Here is a 13880-nt window from a genome sequence, read left to right as displayed (position 1 = left end):
TTTTAAAGACACTTTCCTTGAATATGTGCACTATGGTTAAAATTTTAAAAAAAAAGTAATAAAATAAAATGATCGTTGGAAGGAGTTGACCCTCCCCACCCATGTGGGAGACTTCATCTGGCTGCGGCACAACGAGGACTGTGTGTGTCCCTGGACAGGCGCCTGGCATTGGTGTGGCCCCGGGTGGTGCACCTCTTCAGTGGAGTCAGCGAAGGCTCTCGTTGACTTTTAAAAAGGAGGAGGATGAAGAAGGAAAAAAGGAAAAATAAAACCCCAAATGTGAAAGGAATTTCAGTGGGATGAAGTTTCTCCACCACTTAGAGAATAGCTGTGGAGCTGCTGCACAAGCTGGGCCACCATGGTGTCGGAGATGCCGGGGCTCGCCTCCTCGGCCAGGTAGGTGACCCCTCGCAGCTCTTCAGTGGACCCCAAGTTCCCTCTGCACGCCTGGCTCTTCTCCTTCGACTCTGCAAACAGAGGAGAAACAATTGTAGATAAACACTGAGAGAAAGGCCTCTTTGGGATGTCTTTAATCTTATTTCTGTCTACGTCCGATGGCTGCAGAGCTCCATTCTCAAGCTTCTTGGAATATTTTTCTCAGATTGTGAAGATCCAGTCCCCAGAATCGCTGCCACCCTGAGGCTTGGCCATCTGTTTCCGAGTTGGAATCCTCAGAGCTCGAGTCTTCGTGGCTCTGCTCTGTCTTCCATCTCTTATACCTGTCGATGAGCTTGGTCAGGTAGGAAGTTTTCTTTGCATTGCGTAGTATAAACTTGTGCTTAAATAACTCCTTAGCAGTGGGTCTAAAGCTCGGTTCCTTATTCAAACAGGCCTCCACAAACTCCTTGAGGGGTTTACTGTAGTTTTCTTCCAACACTGGTGGGGTGTTCTTTGGAATGAGGAATAAAACTTTCATGGGATGCAGCTTGGAATGAGGTGGTTCCCCTTTTGCAAGTTAAATAGCTATTATGACCAAGGACCAGATGTCTGCCTTTGAGTCGTAGGCCGACTATTTGATGACCTCGAATGCCATCCAGAAGGAGGTGCCCACGAAGGTGTTCCTTTTGATCTGGGTGTCTGTCAGCTGGCCGGCCATGCCAAAGTCCACCAGCTTCACCTCGCAGTGCTCAGACAGCAGGACCCTGGCCACTTTAATGTCTCTATGGATTTTCTTCTCCGAATGGAGGTAATCAAGTCCTTTCAGTATTTCTCTTAATATAGTAGCGATCTGGGTTTCACCTAACGGGCCAGGTTCTAACAGATCTAGTGCGGAGCCTCCATCAGGATGTTCCATTATTATCCATACTTTTGTATCCTTCATACATCCTTCATGTATCCATAATACTTGGTTACGTATGGACTGTCACACTGACTCAACACTGATTTCTTGTTGAATGTCCTCTCTCTCATCTTCAGCTTCTTTCAGATCAATGATGTTTATGGCAACCACTTTCTGAGTCCGACTGTCAATGCCTTTGAACACCTCGCCAAAGGAGCCTTTCCCAATGTTCTCTAGTTTTGCAAAAAGGCTTTCTGGATCTGCCTTTAGCTTCTGTGTGCCGGGCAGGCCCGACTGCACAGGGAGTGAGCCGTGGCGCTCAGGACGACCACTTCCTGGACAGGACGGCGGGGTCACGGATCCGCGAGAGCCGCGAGGCCCGCAGGCCGCGCACAGCCCTCCGGCGGCCAGGCCGGCTAGAGTCAAAGGCCACCCCGGGCTCAGCGGTGGGCCGGCGGCCGCGTCTTCTCGCACCACACCGGGGAGGGGCTGCAGGGGGCGCGGGGCCTTGAGCGAACTGCCGCCGCCAGTGTAGCTGCTGCTGGGCTGGAGCTGCTAGGCCTGGGCCCGCCTAGAGGCTTTTCTAACTCCCCCAGCTGCAACATTAAATGCAGAATCTTTGCTTACTGGGCTCACATCTATTAATCTGACCTGTTCCAACTTTAAAACAGAAACTTTTTGAGGGGAGATAGAGTTATCTGTTTTGTTCGCTGCTGAATCCCTAGCATCTCAGAATGTTGCCTGTACACAGTGGGCACTCAAATGATCGCCTGACTGTATGAATACTGTTATGCTTGAAATATAAGTTGCAGAAGAATAGGTAATAATAGCTAATACTTAATAAAGCGTTTATTATGTACTGGGTAGTGTTTTAAGTGCTTTACATATATTATCTCATTGATTTTATACAAATAATAGAGGTGGATATCATCATCACCATTAACTCCTCCTCCTCCTCCTCATCATCATCATTTCTATGTTGCAGATGAGGAAGCTGAGGCAGTGAGACATTACGAAAACCAAGGAGTCTGGCTTCAGAGTCTGTTTTATTAGCTACTGTCGTGCCCTGTCTCTCTTGTGGTATGACCCCTTTTATAGTATGTTTAAAAGCATGAGCCCGCTGCAGTGGCTCACACCTGTTATTCTGGCACTGTGGGAGGCCAAGGTGAGAGGGTTGCTTGAGGCCAGGAATTTGAGACCATATGGGCAATATAGCAAGATGCTATCTCTACAAAAAATACAAAAATTAGCCAGGCGTGGTGGTGGATGCCTATGGTCCCAGCTACTCTGGAGGCTGAGGTGGGAGGATTGCTTGAGCCTGGGAGGTGGAGGCTGCAGTGAACCTTGATTGCGCCAATGTATTCCAGCATGGGCAACAGCCAGGCCCTTTCTCGAAGGAAAGACATAAGAAAGAAAGAAAGAAAGAAAGAAAGAAAGAAAGAAAGAAAGAAAGAGGCAAATTTATGTGATGTTTAAAAACATGTAGTATCACTATGCAAAATAATTGTACACACTGTTAAGGAATGCCCACATATGTAGTGAAAGTATAAAGGAATGCATGGGAATGACAATGAGCAGGTAATCATTCGTAGTTGGGTGGTAGTTTTTAAGTTGGCAATCAAATATAATTAAAATTGTCCTTCAAAATCTCTTAAGGAGTTGTCAGCATAGATGATTTTTCCTCCAGCATTGGACCCTTTTGCTGTTTCTATGGTTGAGCTCCAAATTCAATAGCTGGCTTGCTATTCCCCACCAATTGGCCAATTGGCCTGGTGGGATGCTCATACCAGGAAAGGGAGAGGGAATGAAGACAGCTTGGACCTTCAACAGATTAAGGGTCTTTTCGTGTTAGAAACAGGGACAGAGTTGCAACAAGTCAACCAGCTCAGCCCTCTCTGTGGGAGGACAAGTAAATCAGCAGAGCCATATGGCTATCTAGGCCTTTGAGTTTCCAGGCATGAATGGCTCATAACATCCCGTGATAGCCTTTTCTGGCGCTTATCAATTCCTATTGTCAATAATGACTTATTTATATCTAACTTACATCTCCCACTGCAATTTCAGCCAATTTCCTACTTCTCTGTAGATATGGAGAGCAGATGGTCAACGTTCTCCTTATAACCTTCCAGGGAATGAAAGATACCCATTGAAGCCTTCCCAGGTGACAAATGTTTTCCTGACAAAAGAGTCCCAATTTAATTTTCTAGTCAATTATTTCATTTGTGCTATGTTGGATTTTTAATAAAACATAGTGTTTTCCTTTGAAAAAAATAACACATGCAGATGACTATAATTCTTACAGTACAAAAGCATGTTCAGTGAAAACTGAGGTTCCCTCCCACCCAAAACCCCTCAGTTTCCCTCTCTAGAAGCAGCTAGTCTTACCAGGATCATTTTCCAGAGATATTTGATGACATATCTAAGTATATGTGAATAACTCTCCTCTAAAATTATTTTCTTCATTTCAGCAAACATTAATTAAGCACCTACTATATGTCAGGCACTGTACTAACTCCTGCGTCAGGGGACAGAAAGAACAGGATGTGTTTCCCTGTCCTCAGGAAGTTTACACTTTAGTAGGGGAGAAAAGTATAGTTTATGAAGTATTGATTGAGCACCTTCTATGTGCCAGACAGCATATGAACCACTGGAGAACATGGAGTTCTTGCCCTACCAGAGCTTAGTGTTGTGAGGGAGACAGATCAATGAGCAGGCATGGTGTGAAATATGAACACATGCCAGGGAAGTGTCAATATGTTTCTTGGTAATGGCTCTACATCTTCTTGTAGGCTGTGTGACCCCACGTTGGGGATGGGTCACAAAACCTAAGCCTTGTGCCTACTGGAAAGGAGAAGTGGTAGAGTCCTAGATAGGAGCAGTGGTGCTGGAACCTGGTTCTAGGCACTGGCCCAAGCACTTTACATACGGTGTGCTACGTAATATTCACAGCAATATTAAAGTGAGTTCCATGATCAGTATTTTACAAATGAAGACACTGGGGGCTCCAGAGATGTTAGGGAACTGGCCACAAGTCACACAGGTGGGACTCAAACTCAAGCCTGTCTTTCCACAAAGCCTGGGTTCTTATTCACCACACTGATCACAGTTTGTGGGTTTTGGGGTGAATCATGGATGATTCCAATACACCTCCTCCTTCTCCGTTCCACTGTGAAGAATCCTGGCCTTAAGCTGGGTCGACTCAGCCTCCTATGAGACTGAATTTTCCATTGAGGATATGAGATGAGGAGGAAAATGCACTGGTTTGGTAGTCAAGACACCTTGGTTCTAGCTCCTGCTTTACCTTTCACAAGCTCTATGACTTTGGACGAGTCATTCTACCCTTGGAACCTCAGGGGCCTCACCTGTGAAGTTCAGAGGCTGACAGGGATCATCTCTGAATCCTCCATGGGATTTGATGGTATTTCTGTCACCCTTAAGGGGCTGTAATGACACCTTCTGGGACAAAAACCACATCTCCTTCTTGAGACGAACATAAAGCCAGTTCAGTAAATCTATTTACTTTCGAGGTGACTTGAAGAATGAATGTCCAGTGTGGGTAAATAGCTGGCTTCACCTTACTGATGGAGTAAGATGTGAACAAGTTCATGCCTCCTTGGCCTCTGCTTTCTGCTCATAGTTCTGAACACTACCCCTCCTCCTCCCCACTTTCTCAATAAAGTGAAATGAGCCATAGTCAAGTAAGCAAGTACCCTTTTAATATATCCAATTTAATTAAAGCAATAATCAACTAGGAACTGAAAATAATCCTTAGTGAAAACTGGGACAGAGCCCTCAAATTAATGGGTTATTGCAGGGTTATAATAACCTGAGAACTTTGCCCATGCTGATTTTATGCTCAGGAGAGCAGCCCCATGACGTGCTACAAGCCACAAAAAGAGGATCTACCAGGATCAATAAGCCCCATAAAGCTAAGAGCAGAGAGGCTGGTTTGATGCAGAAAAGAAGGTGACTGAGGCATGGACAGCAGAAAATGAGTCTCCTGTTTTGTGCTTCTTTCATTTCACATCAAACCTAGGAATTTAGAGACAAGATCTGGTCATTTGGGGTTGGGAAGTTAAAAGAGTCCAGTTCTCAGGTAAGTGTCTGTCTCCCTCCCTTCCTCCTTCCCTCCCTCTTTCCTTTCCTTCCTTCTTTCTCTCTTCCCCCCACTTCTTTCCCTTAAATTTTTCTGAACCACAAAATTAAGAAATGTGCATCATAAAATAACCAAATTGCTTGAAATTGTGTGAGGTATAAAATTCAGGTCTTTAATCCTCACCCTTTCTTTCTCTTTTTCTCTTTCTTTACTTTTCCTCCTTCCTTCCTTTTATGTTTCTTCAAAATTATGAAAGTAACGTATGCTCATTGTAAAAACAAACAGTACACAATCATAGGAAGTATAAAGGAAACATTTAATTTCCATTTTTCCTTCCTGTCTCTTTCCTCCCCTTCCTATCTTCCTTATCTTCCTCTCTCTTGCTTTCTTCCTTTCTCCTGTCCTTTGATTTTTAAAATTATGTAACTAATTTATAATCTTTGTAAAATAACCAAACTGTACAGAACATTATGGAAAAGTTCTCAAGCCCCAACCCCTTTCTTCAACCCACACTTTCATGCCTTATATATAGACTTACCTTATTCCTTTTTTTTTGGAGACAGTCTCGCTCTGTCACCCCGGCTGCAGTGCAGTGGCGTGAACACAGCTCAATGCATCATCTGTCTCCCAGGTTCAAGTGATTCTCGTACCTCAGCCTCTCAAGTAGCTAGAATTATAGGCATGTGCCACCATGCCCAGCTAATTTTGTATTTTTAGTAGAGACAGGGTTTCACCATGTGGCCCAGGCTGGTTTTGAACTCCTGGTCTCAAGTGACCTGGCTGCCTCACCCTTCGAAAGTGCTGTGATTACAGGCATGAGCCACCATGCCCGACCTTTATTCCTTTTAATGGTTGCATAGTATTCTGTTGTGTAAATGTCCCATGATTTATTTATTGGGCACCAGGTAAGTTTCTGAAACATACCTTGAAGTTGTTATAAAAGGTTAGAAGAAATGTAAGAAAAATATAAATTGGATTATTTGCTGCTGAAAATTCCATTTTATAGATAGCAATCATATCCATTTCTATAGCATTTTATGCTTTGAAAATTGCCTTCGAAGCATCATCTCATTTGATCCTCTTCGAGAGCAGCTCTGGGAAATAGGCAGATTATTATCTCCATTTTTACAGATAAGGAAACTGAGGCCCAGGGAAATTAAGGAAGAGAAATATGTATGGCCTCACAGCCAGTTACTGAATCTCAGCCTAGTCCTCTTATAGCACTATAAATTTAAGCTGCATTTCATTTTGCAAGTCATAAAAGATTTAGACACCCCCTTACTTCTAAGCTCATAGTTTAGAAAACCCATCCAACTCATACAAATTTCCTTATTATTCTAATGAGAATGGCGGTAGAATCCTTGATAAATATGAAGAGCCTGATTAATGGCTGGTGTTCGTAGCAAGCCCAAGATTCATTTGACTTCCTAATTGGCTTCTGTTACATTAAATGTAAAGTGGGTCTATTCACTCCAAATCCCACTTGGAGGTAGAAAGAAATACAATAAGTTGCATTATCCTATAGAAAAGGAAGTGTTCAAATCAGTAGTAAATCATTCAGAAGTATATTTTATTTAAAATCAGAAATGCCCATCAGCACCCTACCACCAATTTTCTGTAACATATTTCAGTAGGATTTGCAGTTTTAACACTGTTTTGTTTGGAGAAAAGGGGGTTTTCAGTGCATTTGCCACATAAGACACTATAGTTACAATTAATTAATGAGAGAAGCTGGGTGAATGTAATGAAATGGTGATTAGATTTCTCTAAACGGATCTGCTTTAAAAATACAAATATTTGATGAGTTACTTTTATCAACAAGGTCTTCTTGCATAACAGTCCTTCAAGAAATTTAGGATGATTACAACTACAGGTAGTTGAATTGAAGTTTGTGCATTAGGGTTGAAAGTAGCACACTTTGGTTTTTTGTTTGTTTGTTTGTTTTTGAGACAGAGTTTTGCATTTGTTGCCCAGGCTGGAGTGCAGTGGCACAATCTTGGCTCACTGCAACCTCCGCCTCCCGGGTCCAAGCAATTCTCCTGCTTCAGCCTCCCGAATAGCTGGGATTACAGGTGCCCGCCACTATGCCCGGCTAATTATTATTTGGTTTTTTGTATTTTTAGTAGAGATGGGGTTTCACCATCTTGCCCAGGCTGGTCGCAAACTCCTGACTTCAGGTGATTCACCCGCTTCAGCCTCCCAAAGTGCTGGGATTACAGGTGTGAGTCACCACTCCTGGCCTCACATTTTGTAATTATGCGTTTAATGTCTGTCCTCCCCACAGGGCTAACTGTCCTATGATGGCAGATATCTGTGTCTTGTCTTCTCAGCACTGTATTCCCAGGGAGCAACACAGTGTCTGGCACACAGAAGGGATTCAATAAAATTTATTGAGCTAGTATATAGATAAATCCACCAGTGAGGTTTCAGCCAGGCTGAGTATCTCAGGTAAATGCCTATCATGTGGTTGGCTGACATGACTTTAAGCAATAGGAAAAAACCTTAGGTGGGATGCAAAGGAGAAGTGTGGTCACATACACTTAGAAATTGTGTTTTCTGAATCTGAGCTGGGCATCTTTTTGACTTTTTAAACACAGACTTAGACAATGAAAGAGCACATCATATATCAGAAGCTTTATGGATTGATTCTCATGTCGAGTTTCATCTTTCTCTCAGGTAAGAAAACATATTCTTATTATCTCTTTCAATGTCTCATGTATAGTAGGTTATAGAAATAAACCATTTGAAAAATACTACCAGTGGAGATTTGCTGGGCTGCCTCTTAGTGGTCACCTTTCGGTCAGTATGGCTACAGAAGAAGCTGAAGTGTCAGTAAGTGAATTCATTCATTCAGTATTCTGTACTACTGGTAGAGAACTGGCCTCAAGCAGGCAGTAACTTGGACTACTGCATTTGACGTGTCTTAAAGCAATTCTGAAATGCCATTTGGCAGCTAATGCACACGTAACAGAAGATTTGGGTTTTCTTTTGGGCTGTTTCCTCTCCTCCATAATGCTTTGTTTAAAGCTGTCTGAAGCATTGTGATACCATCTTTCTATCTCCATTATATGTACATGGCAAGAATCACAGAATACAGATGGGGAAACTGAGGCGTGCAAACAGCTGGTAACAGATTCATAAAGCAATGGGCATATATTCTGGAAGCACCTAGACCTTCCCTAGACTCTATGACAGGAATGAAGATAATTTATCTCTATTTTGCAGTAGATAAATTAAGACAATTCACTCAAGTAGCTGATAATTTAGAGACTTCAGGAGAAGGTCTTGGTAAACTGCAACCTTGTCCATATTAAGTAAATTCAGTTGATAACATTGCTCATTTAGCACATAAGTACTTAGCTAAAATGTCATAAATGCCAGTGAGTGACAATGCCTGATGAAATTGACCTGGGGTTTACTTTGAATGGTCCTCAGGTGTAAGAGCTAATCTGCAAAAATACCAAATCATCATCGCCGTCAAGAGCAAACACTGGCTTCTTGCTGCATGTAGAGCCTAATGGGGAACCATGTTTCTTATAACAGAGATTGAAATGGGGCCCACGGGGTACAGCAGCAACTTTGTCACCTGGCCTGACCTACCTGCTAAGAAGTTGATTTATTTTTCCTCTGCCTGTTTCCTCAAGGGCAAGAAACTATATTTTCCCAATTTCTTTATCCAAAGCATCCAACACAGGCCTTGACACAGTTTAGGCACTTGGTTCATATGTTCTGATTTAATGAATTCATGCAAGTTTAAATGATGAAAACTTTCAACACCTGTATAGTGGTGGGGTATATGACACAAACTCCATTGGGTTTTTGTGAAGGGCTACGGGGCATGGTATAGAGCAATCTAGAATAGTGGAATATAGGAATCTAGTGTAGTCATGGAATAAAAAGTGAAGAGTGTGTGGTACTGAAAAGTTTGCATGGGTTTGCGAGGAATGTCACTGGTCAATGAAAATTATTATTATTATTATTGTTATTTTGAGACAAAGCCTCGCTTTGTTGCCCAGGCTGGAATGCAGTGACACGATCTTGGCTCACTGCAACTTCTGCCTCCCAGATTCAAGCAATTCTCCTGCCTCAGCCTCCTGAGTAGCTGAGATTACAGGCGTCTGCCACCATGCCCGGCTAATTTTTGCAATGGTCAGTGAAAATTATGATAGATGTGCAGGTCCTCAACCTGAAGAGGTCAATTTAAAGCAGTCACGAGGTTTTCCAGACTGTTTAAGTCTCAAATTCATGAGTCAAACAAGGTTTTTTTGTAGGTTATCAAACACTCAATTATAATTGTTCTTTGATTGCCAAGAAATTCATTACTTTCTTCTTGGAAAAAAAAAGACCCTGTCCTTGGAAACAACAGCATAACTAAGGTTCAGTTCCCTTCAGGCTCCAGATGAGTCACCAGCCTCCCAACTGTGAGGGTCATTACTGGGGAGAGATTAAGGCCAGATTAAGCAGAGGGTGACTCAGAGATGCTCTAACTGGGAGGAGCCAGAGTGTGGAGCAAAACTGTCTCCATAGAAGAATATCAAGGGTTGAGAAGGAGAAACCAAATCTGTATTAAAGTCTATGGGGTTAGAGCAGAGCCAGAAAGAAGAGATGAAGACTGAGGTCAAGAGCTGAATAGTTGCAGAATGGAGCAGGAGATAAAAAATAAGGCATAAATGAGAGAAGAGGGCCTAGGACTTAGGCTGTACAAGGGACTCAGTTTCCTAGTGCTCTGTCTTAGTCTCCTCAGGTTGCCAAAACAAAATATCATAGATTGGATGGTTTAAACCATGGGCATTTATTTCTCATGGTTCTGGAGGCTGAGGGTTCAAGATCAAGGTGCCAGATGATTCAAGTCTTGGTGAGGGCCCTCTTCCTGGTTTGTAGACAGCTGCCTTCTCTCTGTGTCCTCACAAGGCTGAGACAGAGAGAGAGCTCTGCTTTCTTCCTCTTCTATAATGGCACTAATCCCATCATAGGGGCTCCACCTTCATGCCCTCATGTAAACCTAATTACTTTCCAAAGGCCACACCTCCAAATACCAACACATTAGAGGTTGGGGCTTCAGCATAGGATTTAAGGGGAGGGGAAAACAAATATTCAGTCCATAACATGATTTTCCTCTTAATGGTGCTGGCTATTGGCTATGTAATAGGTATGGGTAGGTTTGGGTTGAAGACATAGGGCTATAGTAGTTGTCCTAAGGTCTTGCTCATACCATGTATACACACACACACACACAAGCACACACACACACACTCACATCTCAAGTGGAGTAGGACAGGCTTTGCTGGCTGAAAGAGTGTAACATGTGTTCTGGAGCATTCTTGAGTTGGGAGACTGGGGTATTGTGACGTTCTTGAGGTGGGAGGCTGGGTTTTTGAGGCACCTAGCCTCTAGAGTCAGTAACTTTTTCTCCTATATTGGATAGTCAATTAGTCAATCTGGGCCGGAATGAACTTTCCTGAGAAGTTGTCACATATGCAGAGACAACCTGACCAGGAATCCTTTTGACACAGGATAGTCCCAGAGCCATGTCAGAAAATCAGTCTTTATGCTATAGAGACAAACTAGGTTGGGGGAGTCAGGACACAGTAGGAGTGTAGAGGTAAAGAAGTTCTTCTGAAAGGTGTTTGTGTAGCCAGGGTTCAGAAAAAGCCCTATCTTTTCTTTGATGGGTGCAGCACACCAACATGGCACATGTATACATATGTAACAAACCTGCACGTTATGCACATGTACCCTAGAACTTAAAGTATAATAAAAAAAAATTTATTTTTTAAATTTTAAATAGACACAGGATCTCGCTATGTTGCCCCAACTGGTCTTGAACTCCTGAGCTCAAGTGATCCTCCCACCTCAGCCTCCCAAAGTGCTGGGATTACAGGCGTGTGCCACCTTGCCTGGTCTACCTTTTCTTGAGAAACTGATTCCAAGAGAAAGGAGAAGTGGAGGATAAACTTTGAGTAGAAACTCTAAATTTCTATATGAATTCAAGAGTTGAGCTGTCCAATATGGTAATTACTTGCAACATGTGGCTAGGTTTTAATTAATTAAAATTAAGTTAAGTTAAAAATTCAGTTCTTAGGAACACAAGCCAGATTTTAAGTGCTCAATAGCTACAGGTGGCTGGTTGCTACCATATCAGGCAGTGCAGATACAGAACATTTCCATATCACAGAAAGTTTTATTAGACAGCACTGTTCTAGAAGGTTGTAGAGGCTGGCATTTGAGAAAAGACATTTGTTTTAAACAGCTTTATTGGGCTGGGTGTGGTGGCTCATGCCTGTAATCCCAGCATTTTGGGAAGCCAAGGCAGGTGGATCACTTGAGCTCAGGAGTTTGAGACAGCCTTGGCAATATGGCAAAACTCTGTCTCTACTAAAAATACAAAAATGAGCCGGGCATGGCGGCATGCACCTGTAATCCCAGCTACTTGGGAGACTGAGGCACAAGAATCGTTTGAACCCAGGAGGTGGAGGTTGCAGTGAGTCAAGATCGCGTCATTGCACTCCAGCCTGAGCAACGGGAGTGAAACCCTGTCCCCAAAACAAAACAAAACAAAATAAAATAAAATAAACCCATTTATTGAAATATAATTTACATACCTTACAATTCATCCATTAAAAGTATACAATTCAATGGTTTTCAGTATATTTACAGTGGTGCAACCATTACTACTATCTAATTCCAGAACATTTTTATAACCCCCAAAAGAAATACCATACTCTCCGTTCCTCCCACAGCACTCCAGGCCTTGGCAATCAGTAATCTCTTTTCTGCCTCTATGAATTTGCCTATTCTGGACATTTCAAATAAATGGAATCATACAATATGCAGCCTTTTGTGACTGGCTTCTTCCACTTTACACAATGTTTTCAAGGTTCATCCATGTGGAGCATGCATCAGCAGTTCATTTATTTTTATTGCCAGACAATATTCAATGGTGTGGGTATGCCTCATATTTTTTTCCATTCACCAGTTAATGGATATTTGAGTTGTTTCTACATTTTGACTATTATGAATAATGCTGTATGAACACTTGTGTGCAAGTTTTGTGTGGACATATGCTTTCATTTCTTTTGTGAATATACCTAGGAGTGGAATTGCAGAGTCATATGTAACTTTATGATTAACATTTTGAGGAGCTCGCAGACCATTTTCCAAAGAGGCTGCATCATTTTACATCCCCACTAGCAGTGTATGAAGGTTCTGATTTCTCCACATCCTCGCCAACACTTGCTATTGTCTGTCTTTTTGATCATAGCCATCCTATTGGAAATGAAGTGATACTCCACTGTGGTTTTGATGTGCATTTCCCTATGACTATTAAGCATTTTTTCATGTGTAAAACCAGATATTTTGTCTAACAATACTCAAAGCATTTCACCTGGGAAATTATGCCTTCTGGACTCTGAAGCATACGTTCTTTCTTTTTTACTTTTTCAGATACATATTTCCTTGAGTTGGCACAGGCATAGCACATTTGTCCAGCATAGGACAGATGAAAAAGGCTCATATGATAGCCTGTTTGAGTTTCAGCATGTCATGTAGGAGGGTGACTGACCACCATACTCTGTCTCAGGCTAGCAAGTTTTACAAATTTCCTTCATCAACAGTAAAAATATTGATAGGGAATTGCATAGGCTGAAAAGTAGGTCTGAAATACTGTTTTCCCCATGTTGTTCATCGCCCAGAGGTGAATGGGCTTCTAGGATTCTTGGCTTGGATTTTTGTTACCTAGGTACTTTTGAGTTGGTCTGTCAAGGTAGGGCTTCTAGGAGCTGTTAGCATCACAACATAGAGACCTCAGTAGAGGGCCCTGTAATTCTGCTGCCAGGTAATAATCAGCAGTCTTTCCTCTTCCGGAAATGGCTCCTCTGCACACAGCTTTATGCAAACTTAGGGGCCGTCTTTCGTTCTTCCCTTTCTCTCACCCTCCACATCTAATCCATTAAGTCTTGTTCATGCCACCTCAAAAATACGTCCCAAATCTGACTGCTTTCTTTTCTTTTCTTCTCTCTCTTTTTAAACAATTTTAACTGCCTCCGCCATGGGCTGAGCCACCATCATTTTCTGTTGGCTGACTTCAGTAGCCTCCTAATGGTCTCCCTGCTTTCACTCTTGCTCTACTACAGTCTATTCTCCACACAGCAGCCAGAGTGATCCTTTAATATATCAAGTCAGATCATACCACTGTTTTACTCAAAACTTGCCAATAAGTTCCTATCAAAATTAGAACATAATTCAAACTTTTTAATGAGACCTAAAAAGCACTACATGATATGATCTCCCACTGCCTCTTGCACTTCACTTACTACCATGCTTCCTCTTTCTCCCTCTGCTCCAGACACACTGGCTTCCTACTATTCCATAAATACACTAAGCACAGTCCCACCAAAAGGCCTTTGCACATACTGTTACCCATGTCTGGGTCACTCTTATTCCACATCTATGTGTCCTGTCTCTTCTTCATCCTTTGGGACTAAGCTAAAATGACTCTCAGAGAGG

General features: G+C 42.4%; 1 protein-coding gene and 1 pseudogene across 2 annotated transcripts in view; one reads left to right on the top strand and one right to left on the bottom strand.

Annotated features, from left to right (window-relative positions):
• Positions 1 to 291: 291 nt before the first annotated feature.
• Positions 292 to 4886, bottom strand: LOC111531525 (annotated as a pseudogene).
• Positions 4887 to 5234: 348 nt separating this feature from the next.
• The window catches only part of ADGRG4 (adhesion G protein-coupled receptor G4), a 113273-nt gene continuing 104627 nt past the window's right edge, over positions 5235 to 13880 (top strand). The window contains exons 1-2 of one of the 2 annotated variants that reach the window (XM_023198744.1): positions 5235 to 5375; positions 7973 to 8051. In XM_023198744.1, coding sequence (XP_023054512.1) covers positions 7982 to 8051 — 70 coding nt within the window. In that variant the 5' untranslated portion in view covers positions 5235 to 5375; positions 7973 to 7981. Of the gene's footprint in view, positions 5376 to 7972; positions 8052 to 13880 lie in introns of those variants that run through there. The other variant, XM_023198743.1, reaches the window with a different exon arrangement.

This window comes from Piliocolobus tephrosceles, chromosome 12 (assembly GCF_002776525.5).
Source record: "Piliocolobus tephrosceles isolate RC106 chromosome 12, ASM277652v3, whole genome shotgun sequence".
Lineage (NCBI taxonomy): Eukaryota > Metazoa > Chordata > Mammalia > Primates > Cercopithecidae > Piliocolobus > Piliocolobus tephrosceles.
The sequence above is the reverse complement of the archived record's forward strand: the minus strand, read 5'-3'. Positions and strand labels throughout refer to the sequence as shown.